Source organism: Erythrolamprus reginae, chromosome 2 (genome assembly GCF_031021105.1).
Source record: "Erythrolamprus reginae isolate rEryReg1 chromosome 2, rEryReg1.hap1, whole genome shotgun sequence".
Taxonomy (NCBI): Eukaryota; Metazoa; Chordata; class Lepidosauria; order Squamata; family Dipsadidae; genus Erythrolamprus; species Erythrolamprus reginae.
This window is the reverse complement of record NC_091951.1, coordinates 180,474,247-180,490,097: the sequence shown is the minus strand read 5'-3', so window position 1 is coordinate 180,490,097 and position 15,851 is coordinate 180,474,247. Positions and strand designations below refer to the sequence as shown.

Genomic DNA, 15,851 nt, shown 5'->3' with positions numbered 1-15,851 from the left:
CATTCATGGGGGGAAGCATGGAGAAGCAAACACCTGGTTTGGTCTTTACCTTGGAACAAGAAATGAACTAATGGGATCACTTCAGAAATAGGATCTGAAAATCTGGTGTACCACTTTTCTTTGCTAGATGGGGAGCATGGACCACACTTAGTCCTGTTAGATCTCCTGTTCCCCTTCAATGCCCCTGATACTTTTCTGGGTCACCTGCAAGGGTGGAGAGTTGGGGACACTTTGTGCCAGTTTCAGTCAGTGGGAGTTCAATTCTAATTGATAATCACGGGGATGGTGGTGTTAGGATCTTTTATTTCTGGGGACTCCAGCATGGAGTATCGCAAAGTTTAGATCTTCCATCCATATTATTTAGTCTACATGAAACTACTGTTGCAGGTCATTTGGCGGTTCAGGATGTCATCAATATGAAAATAATACATAGTTATACATAGAGTTATACTTGGGCCAAGCCAAAGATGGCTCAGAAGAATTAAATCAGTGCCCAGAGGATCTGCATGGGGCAAAAGCAGCTCAGATTAATCCAACCAATTTTGTCAATAGATATCTGAGCAATAGCAATAGCATTTAGACTGATATCGCTTCATAATGATTTTACAGCCCTCTCTAAGCAGTTTTACAGAATCAGCCTATTGCCCCCAACAATCTGGCTCCTCATTTTACCCACCTCGGAAGGATGGAAAGCTGAGTCAACCTTGAGCCGGTGGTGAGATTTGAACTGCTGAACTACAGCTAGTAGTTAGCTGAAGTAGCCAGCAGTGCTGCACTCTAATCAATGCGCCACCCCGGTTCTAAACATAACACTGGCAACTCTAGTCATTCCTGATGGAGTCAAACTCCCTTTGCAGGGGTTAATTTATGACTTGGATATTCTCCTGCAGTCTGCTTTAACTGCAATTAATGACTCCAGTTAATGCACCAATTGCAACCTCACTTGGACTAAGATGTTGTTGTAACTTTCCCTGCTCATCACTCAATTGGACTACTGTAACATGCTCTATGTGGGATTGCCCCCAAAAGTGACCTTGAAGCTATAGATTGTACAAAATTAAGTAGCTAGACTCCTGACAGAACAGCCCTGCCGGGATAGGATAAATCTTATCCTGAAGTCACTGCACTGCACTGCACTGATTGACAATTGGTTTCCAATTCCACTTCAAAATAGCGGTCATTACTTTTATACCCCTTTCAGTGAAGCACTGACATACATCAGGCACCACTTTGTAAAAATTGGATTTGCCTGGCTGATACAATCATTAAAACAGGGCCTACTTCAGGTCCCTTCCTCAAGAAATTAATGGGATATAAACCACACACAGAGAGTAAAGATGGCCTTGGCAGAGAGAAGGAAGATCCACTACTAAGGTAAAAGGAGAAAAACAATGCTTAACAAGGAGGGAAGATTATGAAGATATCTCAGTCTACCCTGGCCCCCAAATTTATATGAAGGCAAAAGAAGATGAATGGAAAACTCATTCAGATTTGCAAGATTCTGCTACTATAGCCAATCTTAATAAAAGTACTTTTAACCTACATGGTATCTATTTCTTGGTCTGTAGGGCTGTGGCATAGAAGCTTTCTGTGTGGCAGTTGTCGTTTTGTGGAATACCCTTCTCTCCCCATCCTTGCTAACATTTTGTAAACAGACCAAAGCAATCATACTTCAGTGTGTGTTCAACTTAGTTTATTTGTTGAATTCTATGAATGTCCATGGCATTTATTGATTACTTTTGTAAAAAAAAGTTATTTTAATTTTGCACACTGGGCTTTTATTAACTTTGACCTTGCCCTACTAAAGGAAGGGAGTGGATTAGAAATACTACTATAAAGTAAATAGCAAGACATTTAAGAGAGGTCATTAGGAAGACAAAATCTATGGTTTCAATTACAAAACAATATGCCAATCACCTCAATTTAGAAAAGAGAAAGGGAATGTAAAGCAATATTGCAACACTCTTAGCACAAGTACAATGGATCTCTTCTTCTAAAACGTTAAAAAATTCCCAAATATATCATTAATTTCTATTTGAAGTTATACTGTCTTCTATAAAAACACCGATTGCTATTATTTCATAATACATAATGAGAATAATAAATAGAAGGCTTACCATCCTTGGTCACTCTTGAATTTATAAGCTGCTGCAAGAATGTGACATAGGGCACCACCAGCTTTGAAATCTAAGAAACATTTAATCTATAACAGGCAGAGGAAGAAATACAAGGAGTTAATTCAACTACATCTGTTCTAAAAAGTTTCCTTTCATTCTCCTTTCCCTTTCTCTCTTCAACATTTTCATTCTTTTTCTTCCCTTCTGTCCCTTTCTATTGCCTTTTGCTCTTCAAACAAATGGGCCATTTATTTCCCAAAGCTTAATTAACACAACTGAAAGGAAAATGTTCAGAGGAACCACATTAACCAAGGAGTCTAGAATTAATTTTATTTTCTTAATTGCCAGGCCCTGATTCTTCTCTGATTCTGCCTAAAAAAATAAGGCAATTATACTTTACACAAACTTGCACTTTGCAAATTGAATTTGCACAATGTTTTTCTTTCTTTCTTTTTGCTATGCCTAATCACTGTGTGTTAGGAAGAAAAGAAGAAAAGGTTCAGCTCAAATTCAAAAGTGACATCTGGTCTGTGCTGTAAATGTTTCTTCTTGAAAAGTTAATTTCCTACAGTATTTTCACAACAATCTAAAAATTAAACTGCAAAGATTTAAAGAGAACTATGAAAGTACAGCAGAAATCATTTTTAGCATCCAAAATCTGTCAACCTTGATCAAAATATAACAGTTCTGTTCTGCGTGTGGACACAGTAATAGACAGTGTATTTTTCTCTAAAGAGCAACATTACATGATTGCAAGTAACATGACTGCATTAGAAGGTATGTATTATGCCTGCCTTAGGAGCTATGCACAATAGCAGTGATGGCGAACCTTTTTTGGTTCTCGTGCCACAAAGAGGGGGCATGGGGGGAGGGTCACGTGCATGCCCACACCCAGAATTCCATGCAGCCCCCCTCTCCCCCGCACATGGGTGCATGAGAAACCCACCCACTCCTGGCATGCAGTGGCACATCCGTTTTTTGCTCTCCCCAGGCTTCAGAGCCTTTCTAGGAGCCTAGAAAACGGCCTCCCCCCAAAGCCCTCCAGAGGCCAGAAATGGCCCGCTTGCCTACTTCTTCCAGTTGGGAAACGGGCCATTTCTGTCCTCTGGAGAGCATCCGGGGGTTGGGGTGGGGAAGCCTGTTTTCACCCTCCCCAGGCTTCTAGAAAGGCTCTGAAGCCTAGGGGAGTGAAAAAAAATTGAACTTCTGGAAGTTGGCAAACAGAACGTTTCCAGCCTCCGGAGAACCTCTTGTGGTGTGGGGAAGGCCATTTTCACCCTCCCCAGGCTCCTAGAAAGGCTCTGGAGTTTGGGAAGAGCAAAAAATGGGCCTTCCCCATGCCCTGCGGAGGCTAAAAACAGGCTGTTTCCCAACTCCTAGTAAACCCAGCTAGCCAGCATGTGCATGCGCGCCAGACCTGAGCTTATGTGCCCACCAATATGGCTCCGTGTGCTATTTGTGCTACGTGTACTGTAGTTTCGCCATCACAGCACTATGCTATTCCAAAAAGAACTATCATTAAAATGCACCGTTTCTCTGCAATTCCTGTGATGCTAGAAAATCTGTGTTCCATATACAGAATGTAACCCTAGAATTTTCCGAATTCTATTTTGAATTCTATTTCCAAATTCCATTTTTATTTGTAATTTCAAGTAACAAATAATTTTTTGTCCGGTGATGTTTCCTTATATAAATATTTCTATATCATCAGGTTAAAAGGTTTGTTATAACCCTCCACCCATCCACCCCACCACCCCTCTTATTTCCTATTTACAGGAAGATTTTTACATAAAGGTCTTAAATTCTGAAGATTCCAATGAATCACTCAAGTCTTATATTATTAGGCTACCGAAGACATTACAGCTCTACTGAGTATTATCTTCCAAATTATTGAATATTGTTTTCTTAAAAACTAAGACAACTTTGGCACTTACTGGCAACTTTGTGAGTGGTGCATTGCTGACATGCTTCCCAAATACCTCCTCTTGGAATTGCAGCAGCTGTACCACTAGGTTGGATAATGATTTATTGGTAGGGGGTTCTGCTTGAATGTACTGTGGGGGGGGGGGAGAGAAAAGAATTGAGACTTTAGGTAAATCGAAACCAAGTCCTCCTAGTAGTTTCTCTTTTAAGTCCCAATCAAGCAGCATCCACCACCTTCAATTTTGGCTTGAAACTACTAATAGTGAATTCACTATTCTAAGTCTTCACCTAAAATAAGATTAGAACTCTTTTTCTTTATCTTAAAAGAGAAAGGAAATAGAGAAAGGGGACCTTGGGATAATATGGAAAAAAATAGAACAGGATCCTATTTCACCTGCTAGAATTGGGAAGAAACAGTACTCCTTGAAAGATCTACTGTAGTTCTACATACAAAGCACCAGAATTTTTCTTTTTAGAATTTTTGATCATAGTACACTTAGTATACTTTCTGAGAAATCTTAGTGGGGCCATTACAATGTTTAAAGTTCTTAATAGAACTGTGGATATTGGTTGTCAACATAAGTATCTTTAACCGAAAAAAAGAAAAGAAAAGAAAAGAAAGAAAGAAAGAAAACCCTATTACCTTATTGATCACATTTTTAAAATTTAATTTAAACTGACCATAATTTTACAATATAGATAATACATACCACAATTTACTAGAAACTAATTTTATATCAGATTATGTGGGATACAGCATTATTTTTTAAAAAGGGCATTATTTTGGCCGCACGTAATGCTACTGCCACGATGTAAACTAGTTCATCTTACTCAATGCTCATTTTCTCTCAATAGATGAAAGAGGATTTCTTTCACATATCAATTCTTAGAAATCTTTCTGAAAAAAACAGAATCCACTATCATATAAAAGTATATATATATATATATATTCTCATTTTGCAATCCTTCATATATCCTCAATTATATATTCATTGTATAAATATATCCTCCAAAATCTGGGAGTCACAGGAAAGTAAGTTTTTCTCTTCTGGTTGCCTGAATAGTTTCGCCTGATATTAGAATACCAATGGATTAGGACTGATTAGCAGTGTGGAGACATTGCAAATGCTGACGAATTGCCTATTATATTCCTCCTGCTTAAAATTCTACTTCTTAGTGGCCTTGTCTATTATCCTACTTGTTTTTAAGGAAGTATGTCAGTTAGGGAAAATGAGATGCATAAGGAATTCTCTTTTCCTCTTCCAAGAAAAGGGACATAATTTTAATTTGGGACATGGGAAAGAAAACAGGTACTGAATGTAACTAGACCAAAAACTAATTCCGTATATATTTATGTAGAATTTCATTCACATTCAAATAAATTTGTTCTGTTCAAGTATAAACTGGATTGAAGTGCATTATATGAAAACATCAATTTCTAAAATAACATTGTTTATAGTAATGATATAGTACTGTTATATAGCAGTGCACTATTGCATTATCCTTAACCAAAATCAATTATCTGTAGCTTTCCTTCATAAGTAGAATATGGATATGCATGAAAAACACTCAGCTGACAGGAACGTGGCAGGGGAAATGCCTGATTGAAATTTGCTTAACAAAAATATTAGCTTCCAATTGTTGGACTGCCTGTCTCTCTTTTTAGTAATAATCAGTTTAGAGTACAAATGGAAAAGGAAATGGGCAAGAAATATGAACTGTCAGCACACAAGCTGTCACTCTAAAAAAGTGTTGCCTGATGATTCAGCCACTCTCCTTTTTGAAGGTAAAAACCTAAAAACCAAAATTCTGTGCTGCTTTTGCAGAAAGACTGTAGTCACCAAAACAGAAGAGACCTGAGTATATATAGAACAATGGGGAATATTTTCACCTGCCTCTTATCAAGCTTAATAACATGACTCATAGTCTCTCCTTCTATACTGTTTATGGACATGGATGTACAGATATGTGTATACACGTCTATAAAATGAATTCCATGGATTCTAATACTAGTGCTTCGGCTTTCAGCTCCTTTCACTTGACTAGAGATTGAAAAAAACAACAACCACGAAAGGATCCAATAAACAAACATGCAAAAAAATAGCACAAAAGAACAAAAGCAATAATTCCCGCTTGTCTTCCAGACCAAGAATCCTCTTGCAAGAATGAGGTCCAGATGTAAAACTGCCAGCAAAAAAAAAAAGCACTGCCACCTTTTGCCAACAAAAACCCACTTAAAGAAATCAACTAAAGCGAAGGCTGAATATCCAAAAGAGATTAAAAGGAGGATTAAAAAGAATTTCTCCTGGAGAAATAAGAACAAACACAGCCCCATCCAATCTCCCAAAGGAAGCGGGAGCTTCAGGACCTGTAAGCCTTTGCAAGGCCAAAAGGCCGCCCTGATTGTCATCGGGGAAAGAAATCCCTGAACTCAACGACGGGTTGCTTTCTAAGAAGCCCAAGTGTCAACGGAAGGAAAGTTTCAATGGAAAGGAAAGGTTAGCACCCAGAGGACAATAGGGCAGCAGGTGGAAGCAGCCGATGGTAAAAGGTCACAGTCTCTAATGCAACCGGTCTGGCATTGCAAACCAACCAGGCATCGATGCAAATAAAAAAAGGGAGGATCTGCTATTTTATCGGGACGGAGTGGATTGCCAAGGATCCATGCTTTATTTTGGCGGAGGAAAGCGGGACGCAGCAGCAAGAAAGGGGAGCCCAAAGGGGACTTTGGAAGAAGAGGGGGCCGCGGTTTTTAAAGGACCCTCCGGGAATTTGGGGTGGGGTCAACAGGAATCCCATCACCTACGGGCAAGAGAAGGGGGGGATCTCGCCTCTCTTGGGGTCGGCGGTCCTCCTTCCCAATTTGGCAATGCCATCATTGCCACCCACCCCCGCCTCTTTCCTCCCCCCTTTTTCTCCCCATCTTGCTGGTGTGGGTGGGGGTGTTTGGAAACAGGAGAGGCGCTGGGTGATCTGCGGCCCGGGAGGAGGAGGATGGCTTGGCTCCTGCGACGGGAGGGGGACTGGGAGGAAGAGAAGCGCCCTTTCCCTCCCCCGGGAGCTTCCAGAAGGTGTCGCCTAAAACGGCGGGGAGGAGCACCGGCAGGCCAAAGCCTGGCTCAGGCCGGTACCTTCTTGTAGTTCTTGCCCAGCCAGACCCGCGTGCTGTCGAACTGACTGACGGTGTCCGAGGCCTCGTAGTATTTGACGTTGGGGCCGCCGTCCTTCTTCCGCACCGCCATTTTCCCAGCGCCGCCGCCGGCCTGGGCCGCGCCGCTCTCTTCCCCACTACCCGCCGCCACCGCGGTCGACAGCCACTTTCGCTGCGCCCTCTGCCGGCCAGCCGGCCGCGCCGCAGCCCTCTGCCATGCCGACACCCGTCCTCCCGGAAGCAGCGCCCCCTGCCGGCAAAAAAATGGAAAAGTAAGCCTGGGCCGCTTGAGGGTAGCCCGCCTCGCCTTGCCCCCTACTGGCCTAAGCTGGTTTTGACACGCAGCGGAAGGCGGGAAATGCCTCGGCCTGTCGCTAATTTAATAAAAGGAAACGTGTTTCTCCTGTGTTGCTTTTAATTCTTAGGGCGGTATGTGTGTGCGCGTGTGTATGGGGGTGGGTGCGGAGGCCTAAATAACGACGGTTTCCTTAAATTTAGGCCCACGGGATTGGTTGGCATATAAATCAAATAAATTCAATTAAGGCTTTAATGGGAGCCACTTACATTTGTACCACCCCCGCTTTCTTCCGATACTCAGCTTTAGAGCCGATGGAAGAACAGCCAACTACGGAGTTTTAGTTGTGGCGACCGCATTTGGGAAGGCATCGCCGGCTAAATTTCTGTTCCCGCCTCAAGAAAGAAATACTGTACGTCTGTATTGTGTTATGTATAGGTTATGTTTTTAAAATGTATTATAAATAAAAAACTTTTCAATACAAAAAAAAATATTCAATTTGTGATGCTTTTGACACGAATAAAACAAACATTCAGATAACTGAATGTAGACACAGTTTGAAAGCAGATGCCTCAGAACATGGTCAGAGGTGGGCAAACGCTATTTTCAGTAACGTTTAAAAAATTCTTGTAAAACGGGCTGCTTCACAAGACAATCTTTTAGTCGTTATCTCTTGAGTGTCTCTTATATTTTTAACTATTTCTTGTAATTCCTAAAAGCAGAATAATAAAATATCCTACCATACTAAAAAAAAATACGGCATTGATTTAGAAAAATGACCCGTGTGACAACTGACGAGAAGAAAAATGATCATCCCGAGTGTTTAAAGGTTATCTTAAAGATGAGCTGGAAATCGCTTGGAGAACGATAATCCCAAGGGGGAAAAAACCCCGGCTGCGATCCGAAAGGGTCTCTTTCGCCGCCACGCAACCGAGTGGTGTCAAACGCTTGGTGTCAAGTCGCCTTCGTGAGACTTTGGCGCCCAGATCCGTTTTTGGTTTTCACGAGCCTTTCCTGCTTTTTTTTTATTCACGTCGGAAACCTGCAGGCAGGATTTTGTGTAGAAAACATCCATTTTTTTCCTCAAAATAAGTGTTTTAAGCACCCAAACGAACACGTTTATCGCTTGTCTTCACTTCGTTCTGTGGCTCAACTGTAAGAAACCGCCGTTTCCCTTGACCTGGTAGAAGGAACGGTCTTTTTAAGGGGAGGTCCTAAAAAATGCGGCCACCTCAGTCGTCAGGTCGTTTCTACGATTAGAAAGGCACTCTGTACATGCGCCGGAGCTGTTCTTGAGTACTAATGGATGCTTCCTTTAGATATGGATCAATTGGGGGAGAAGGGGAAAATCCCAAGCCTTCTGCAAAAAGGAGATCACAACAGGTCAGCTTGAGGAAGGGGATAATAAGACGGGGGGGGGGGGGAGTTAAAAAGAAGGGTGAATTGGGAACAGGGGAGTGAAGTTCAAAAATGGAGTCCGTATTGCGATTACGCCAAACAGGCAGAGAGGCCATGAAGGAGATGAACGCCAAGGCGTCGAATGAGGGAAAAAGAGAGAAAAAAACACCGGTTGCTTTATTTTGACTGAGCGCTGAGTGGGGCTGGCGAGAAAGCTTTTCGCCTCCCCACCTTTCCTCCCGAAAAAAAGGTCTCTATCGCGGCGTCCTCTTCTTTCTTCTCCGCTTTCGGAAAAGGGGAGGCAAAAAAGAAACGCAAAACAATCCCGCCTGTCTCGATGGATCTGTCTAGCTGAAGCTCCACGCAGCCCTGGCCCGAGAGTCACGGTGGCCGAGTGGTTAAGGCGTTGGACTCGAAATCCAATGGGGTTTCCCCGCACAGGTTCGAATCCTGTTCGTGACGACGATCTCGTTTTGATGGCCCGCGATTGCCCCGCCAGCTTTTGGCGATCGCCGTGAAGGGCGAAAAAAAAAAGGAGGGGGGAATCCCGGTTGGAAAACGATGAGGGGGGGAATCCGTGGTGGGACGAAAAGGCCTTCGAGGCGGTCCATATGAAAGGAGCTCGATGGGTGGGGGGGGGGGGAATTCCGGTTGAAGAAACAAAGGAGGACATGCGCTGACAGAGCTCGCGAGCGGGTGGATCACGCGCTTCGTAGGCCGGGATCCTGTCAGTTCAGGCAGGGCGTGGAGGGAAGACGATTGACGGGCCTGTCGTTTTCCTTTTCCCACTCGGGAAGCCAGCTCGCCTTTATCGTTCGCGGCCAAGCTTGATTTTTGTAGTAGCTACAATTGCAGAAGGAAAATAATAAAGAAAAAAGCAGGGAAGAGATCTCAGCAAACAACTTTGCCATGCCAGGCGAAGGGCATTTTATTGGGCGTGACGTGCTCGTTTAGATATCGGGAATTGAGCGTGGTTTTTGGCGCCTTTCCCTTGATAGAAATTTGCCATCCTCCGTATTTTGTAAATGAATTCGGTAAAGCATTGACATCCCCCAATTATTATTATTATTATTAATACTGTATTAATATTAATATTATTAATATTATATATTATTATTAATTTATTATTTATTATTATTTAGATTTAATAATAATAATTAATAATTATTATTAATAATAATTAGATTTGTATGCCGCCCCTCTCCAAAGACTCGGGGCAGCTCACAACAACAATACAATACACAGAGTACAAATCCAATATTAGATAAAAACAAAATTCAATACACAGCATAGGGGTTTTTATTTTTTAACGAATTCAATGGTTTGAAATGGACTAGTACTGCGAGATCCTTTTTGAGGCGATCCCCAAAGCTGTTTTCACAGATCTGAACAATCCTGAGTAGCTTACAAAGGATTAATAAAATCAAAAGGCTTGGGGCAATTAGATCTCAGCCTCCTGGCCCACGAATGTTTGTATGGCTGTTGTTTGAATGGTTATGACTGGTTTTTAGTTTAACTTGGGATTTTAGATTGTTTATTTTTTAATCAATTGGATTTAGCCACTGTATTCTGATGTTTTTATATGTTGTAAGCTGTCCCGAGTCTTTGAAGAGGGGTGGCATAGAAATCCAATTAATAAATAAATAAATAATAAATAAAATCCAGTACACGGCACCTGCCTTACTGGGGCAAATTAATTCCACTTACACACATAACATCAGAATACCTTCGGGACTGCCTTCTGCCACACGAATCCCAGCGACTGCTTAGGTCCCACAGAGTTGGTCTTCTCCAGGTCCCGTCGACTAAGCAATGCCGTCTGGCAGGACCAAGGGGAAGAGCCTTCTCTGTGGCGGCCCCGGCCCTCTGGAATCAACTCCCCCCGGGAAATTAGAACTGCCCCTACCCTCCTTGCCTTTTGCAAGCTCCTAAAAACCCACCTATGTCACCAGGCTTGGGGAAGCTGATATTCTCTGTTAGCTACTATGATTTATGTATAGTTTGTTTGGGTTGTGTGATTAATTTTTATTTTACTTGTTGCTTGCATCCTAAGATTTTTATTAATATTGATTGTTTCTTCATTGCTTATTTGACCCCTATGACAATCATTGTTGTGCCACATGATTCTTGACAAATGTATCTTTTTCTTTTATGTGTGCTGAGAGCATATGCACCAAGACAAATTCCTTGTGTGTCTAATCACACTTGGCTAATAAAATTCTATTCTATTCTATTCTATTAATTTTTATGATAAGGGTTTTAATCTGTTTTTTTTAATATTGGATTTGTACATTGTATGTTGTGTTGTGAGCCGCCCCGAGTCTTTGGAGAGGGGCGGCATACAAATCTAATAAATAATAATAATAATAATAATAATAATAATTATTATTATTATTATTATTATTATTAATGAGTTTCATATAACCACATGCACCAAGACAAATTCCTTGTGTGTCCAATCACACTTGGCCAATACAATTCTATTCTATTCTATTCTACTCTACTCTTATTCCTATTCATTACATTGTTTATTGTTGTTGTGAGACGCCCCAAGTCTCCAGAGAGGGGTGGCATATAAATCTAATAAATTATTATTATTATTATTATTATTATTTATATTATATTGTTGTTTGTTATTATTATTGTTGTTGTTGTAGCCCATAACATCCTGAGAGAAAAGCCACATCTTAAAAGGCCCTCTTAATGCTCTCAGGATTGTAGGAGAGAGGTACCATTTCCATACAAGAGTAACCACAGTTCCCTTGCGGTAAGGATAACCCCATGGTAAGACTGGTGGCTAATAATAAGAAATAAAATCAATAAAGAATCAGAAGGCATGCCTCCTGAGTCTCCTGTGAGAGGATGGAGGCAAATGGTCCAGTTTGATCCTTTGGGACAGGCAAAGACAATTGGAGACAGGTTGCCCTGCTCTTGCCACCAAATTATACCTTCTAGTGTGACAGGAGGAGGGAAGTTATTACTATTTGGATTTTATTGGAATTAGCTGCCCAACTCCAAGCCCACAATGCTGAAGGTATTTCTGGGTGAATATCGGGTCAGGGATCTCGGGTTTAGCCTATTCATTTTTGCATCAGTTGAACCTCGTTCAGTTCCACCTTGAAATACCATTGCCAGAAGATCCCTGGTGACATGGAACAGCGCCTCATGATGGACAGCCTGAGGTATATTATATGCTGAGAATGTAAAGGAATTTCGTGCCTGCCTCTGCTCTGGAGAGAAGTTGAAGAGCAGCCCTTTGGAATTTTTAAAAAAATGCAACCAGTGGTGGCTTTGGGGAAAAGCTGCCTCAATGAAGAATGGATGAATTTCTACTCCCTTGCATTATATGAGTGCAGTCTGCTTAGTTCACGCAGTGTGTACACCAGGCCAAGACTGATTCTAGGAAAAGTATTTGTTGTTTTGCTCTCTAGGAACAGAAGGGAAATTTATGTTCCCAATTCCTGCACTGTTTTCCTGCCTTGGAAAATGTAATGCTATTTGCCAGTTGCATGGGGCAAAGCTATTATTATACATTACAGGCAGCTCTAGAGAGAAGATAAATTGCAGCTTTTACGGGGTAGGTCTGTGAATTGGGGACAGATCCTGGTCTTTGGACACATTTGATAGCAATATTTGTGAAGTCTGTCTGTGTATTCTCAAATCAGTATTTGATCCTGGCAACTGCCTGAATTAGTCCCTGTAATTTTTCAGAAGTGGTTTGCCTTTGCTTCCTTCCTAGAGTTGACAGGTCTAAAGTCACTCAGCTGGTTACTACCAAATGCGACACTAGAGCTCTGTTTCCCATTTTTTTAACCTGGTGCCTTAATCATCACACCAAACTGACTCTTTTGGAAAATCTACTTAAGGTATACAGTACTTAACACTGCTTTTGGGTTTTACATGCCGCTACATGAGTTAAACAACCTGTGCCCTTCAGATATTGATGAACTACAATCCCCAGCATTCATTGCCATTCATACGCTATTGGGAGCTACCCTGTTTCCCCAAAAATAAGACATCTGATAATAAGTCCAATCGGGCTTTTGAGTGCACGGCAATAAAGCCAAGCGCTTATTTCAGGGTTCAAAATATACATAAGATAGGGTCTTATTTTCAGGGAAACATGGTATAGTTCAACAACACCTGAATGCCCCAAACCTGTTCAAATAGTTCAATGCTAAACACAGGAAAATAGCACAGCTACTATCTATAGTAGTTCATGGACCCAGGGACACCATCATCTCTTCCTGCTTTTGAGAATTGAAAATAATTATTTTCATTATTTTCTGTAGGCACCAGGGATATCTAAAGTAAAGGTAGAAGGCAGTTGTAACCTAGCAGTTAGAAATCATACTGGCAGAAAGGAAAAAGTAAAAGACTGACATAATTTGAGGAAGAAGCAGAGGAAGGATGTGGAAAGTAATTATAATGGAAGAAATCGGGAGCTTTGCAGGTTGACCCAGCTTGGCTGGGATGAAGGAAACAGAGTGCCAGTTTGGGAGATCTGGGGAAAGTTAGGTGAGGTTTGGCTACAATGAAAATTTGTAGGTAATTTAGCAAAGAGTTTAAAAATAGTGCTTGTTCTTAGGAGTTTGTATTCAGAATTTTGGACAAGTTATTTATCATTTAGTTTTACCTATTTGATCTGCTGTGAAGTATTTAATGACTAGCTACACACATCACTGAAGTCTTTAAATATTTTTTCTTAGAGAAAAATACCTAAGAATTTTAACATTTCAAACATCCCAGCTTGCCCATAAAAGTTTGGAAATCTGCGCTGTAGTCTGCATTTGAGATTACAGCATAAAACAAATAGGGCTATATCAAAGATTAAATGCAAGGAACATTAAATCCAACAGCTAATATGCCTATGACCTTGTAAGTTATCTACTCTTTTGTCTTGAATATGAAATATATGGGAAGAGTATGGACACATATACAGTATAAGAAAGAATATTTACATATACAGTATGCAGTATCTCCTTGAGGCCATCTAGTGACCATCTGAATTTCTGCAACTCAGATACAAAATCCTAATGAAGGAATGATGAAACATTGTCACTTTATCATAATCACTTCTACAAAATAGCAGGCATTCTTGCAATTGAGGGTAATCTAAATCAGAATTTAATTCTCCTTCTCCAGATTATTTGGACTGCATAAAGTTCAAGTGAATATGGCCAATAAGCAATGATTGCAGTTACTAAAGGTATGATTTTCAAAAGTGTGTATCTAGAGTGCATCACTCCTAATTTGAAAATTGTTTCTCTAATTTTATTATAGTACTATATATGCTCAAGTTTGCCCAATGAGCTAGGAATGAAGCACTTAATCATCCTATCTGGGCAACATTACACCTGAAAATATTACTATAGTTAGAAAAATATTGGTGTAGCAAAATGAAACAATAAAAATGCCATTACTATGCATCTGCCAGAAAAATCAATATTGTACATGTAGGTGTCTTACGGCAGTAGCCTGGACACTATGTTGCAACAGTACTGAATATCTTGGATTCATAAATATACATGTGCTGCGGGAACACCTAGTTCCTTGAAATTCATTTACACACTTCAGTAGCATGTTCAGCAACATAAGCAATATAAACAATAAACTGGGAGGGGGAAAAGGATTTAGAAAATGATATCATTAAAATGTAATTAGGACAGTGTATTTTTTCGTCAGTAATAGTTTGTTTGCTTTACTTAGATTCTGGAAGTGAAATTAGGAGGAAAATAACCTAACATTTCTCTCTGTGTTACTGTTCAAGTTATAGATTTCAAGGACCTGGCATTTCACTTTGCAGTGATCTGGAGTACACTTTTATTCAATTCTTATTCAATTCTTATTGCAATCATAGGTCAGAAAGCACCATTTCCAGAACAAGTAATTTCTGCAACAATAGCCTAAAGACATTATTTTAAATTTTAACTTCTGTAGAAAAATTGTGATGTTGGATTGGGACAGGCTAAATAAAGAATTCCAGTGACTATCAAATGTAAATAACAAAGGGGAAAAACAGTAAATAAGCAGAACTTCTAAAGAAAATGGCTTCCCATAAGAAGTCCTAATGATTACATTTAGGACTGAGTCCATCTATCGCTTATAAGTAATGTCTGTAACAGAAAATAGATCACGTTCTATGAGACTACTAAGTTTGGTTTATCTATGTCAGTGATGGCGAACCTTTTTTTCCTTGGGTGCCTAAAGAGCGTGCATGTGTGCTATCGCACACCCCTAATTCAATGCCTGGGGAGGCCAAAAACAGCTTCCTCCGCTCCCCGGAGGCTCTCTGGAGGCCAGAAACAGCCTGTTTCCCAACTTCTGGTGGGCTCAGTAGGCTTGTGTTTCACCCTCCAAAAAAGGCTTCCCTGGAGCTGGGGAAGGGTAAAAAATGCCCCCCCCCCCCCCCCGAGGTTCTCTGGAAGCCAAAAAGGCCCTCCTAGAGCCTCTGTATGGGCCAAAAATCAGCTGGCCTGCACAAACATGCACATTGGAACTGAGCTAGGGAAAAGGCTTGCGTGCCAGCAGATATGCTCCGCGTGCCACCTGTGGCACCCATGCCATATGTTCGCCATCACTGATCTGTTTTTCACTGGGCATTCATTGAGTAAATTTAAATACGTTGACCTGTAATAGGCATAGAATATTAGATTTTAATTTGGCTCACCTCTAAATGGATATTTTTAAAAAAGTCTCAAGAAACAAATGTAGCATGGAAAAAGCCTTATGCTGATGGCATTTCTGACATGCCAATTTTAATATATGCTAACCTAAGCTGTTTTTCTCCTCCTGCCTATAACTTTACCGTAACATGTCAAGACACCTTGTATGTCTGTATAAGTAGACAAGCCTGATATAAATCTAATACATAAATATATCAGGAAATCTCAACACGCTGTATTCAATAGCCAAGCTTGAACTAGAAGCCTCTTCACTTCTGTCAGACTTGGACACAAACCTCTGA

General features: G+C 40.8%; 1 protein-coding gene and 1 non-coding gene across 10 annotated transcripts in view; one reads left to right on the top strand and one right to left on the bottom strand.

Annotated features, from left to right (window-relative positions):
- SMARCC2 (SWI/SNF related BAF chromatin remodeling complex subunit C2) overlaps positions 1-7,407 on the bottom strand; it is a 37,391-nt gene extending 29,984 nt beyond the window's left edge. For 4 of the 9 annotated variants that reach the window (XM_070740580.1, XM_070740581.1, XM_070740583.1 and 1 more), the window contains exons 1-3: positions 7,172-7,405; positions 4,052-4,171; positions 2,118-2,203 (exon numbers count right to left, since the gene is read on the bottom strand). In XM_070740580.1, the coding sequence (XP_070596681.1) occupies positions 2,118-2,203; positions 4,052-4,171; positions 7,172-7,282 (317 nt within the window). In that variant the 5' untranslated portion in view covers positions 7,283-7,405. Of the gene's footprint in view, positions 1-2,117; positions 2,204-4,051; positions 4,172-7,171 lie in introns of all 9 variants that reach the window. The other 5 variants (XM_070740587.1, XM_070740586.1, XM_070740589.1 and 2 more) reach the window with 2 other exon arrangements.
- Positions 7,408-9,264: 1,857 nt separating this feature from the next.
- TRNAS-CGA (transfer RNA serine (anticodon CGA)) lies at positions 9,265-9,346 on the top strand. Its single transcript has one exon. It is a non-coding gene; the product is annotated as a tRNA-Ser (tRNA).
- The last annotated feature ends 6,505 nt before the right edge of the window (positions 9,347-15,851 follow it).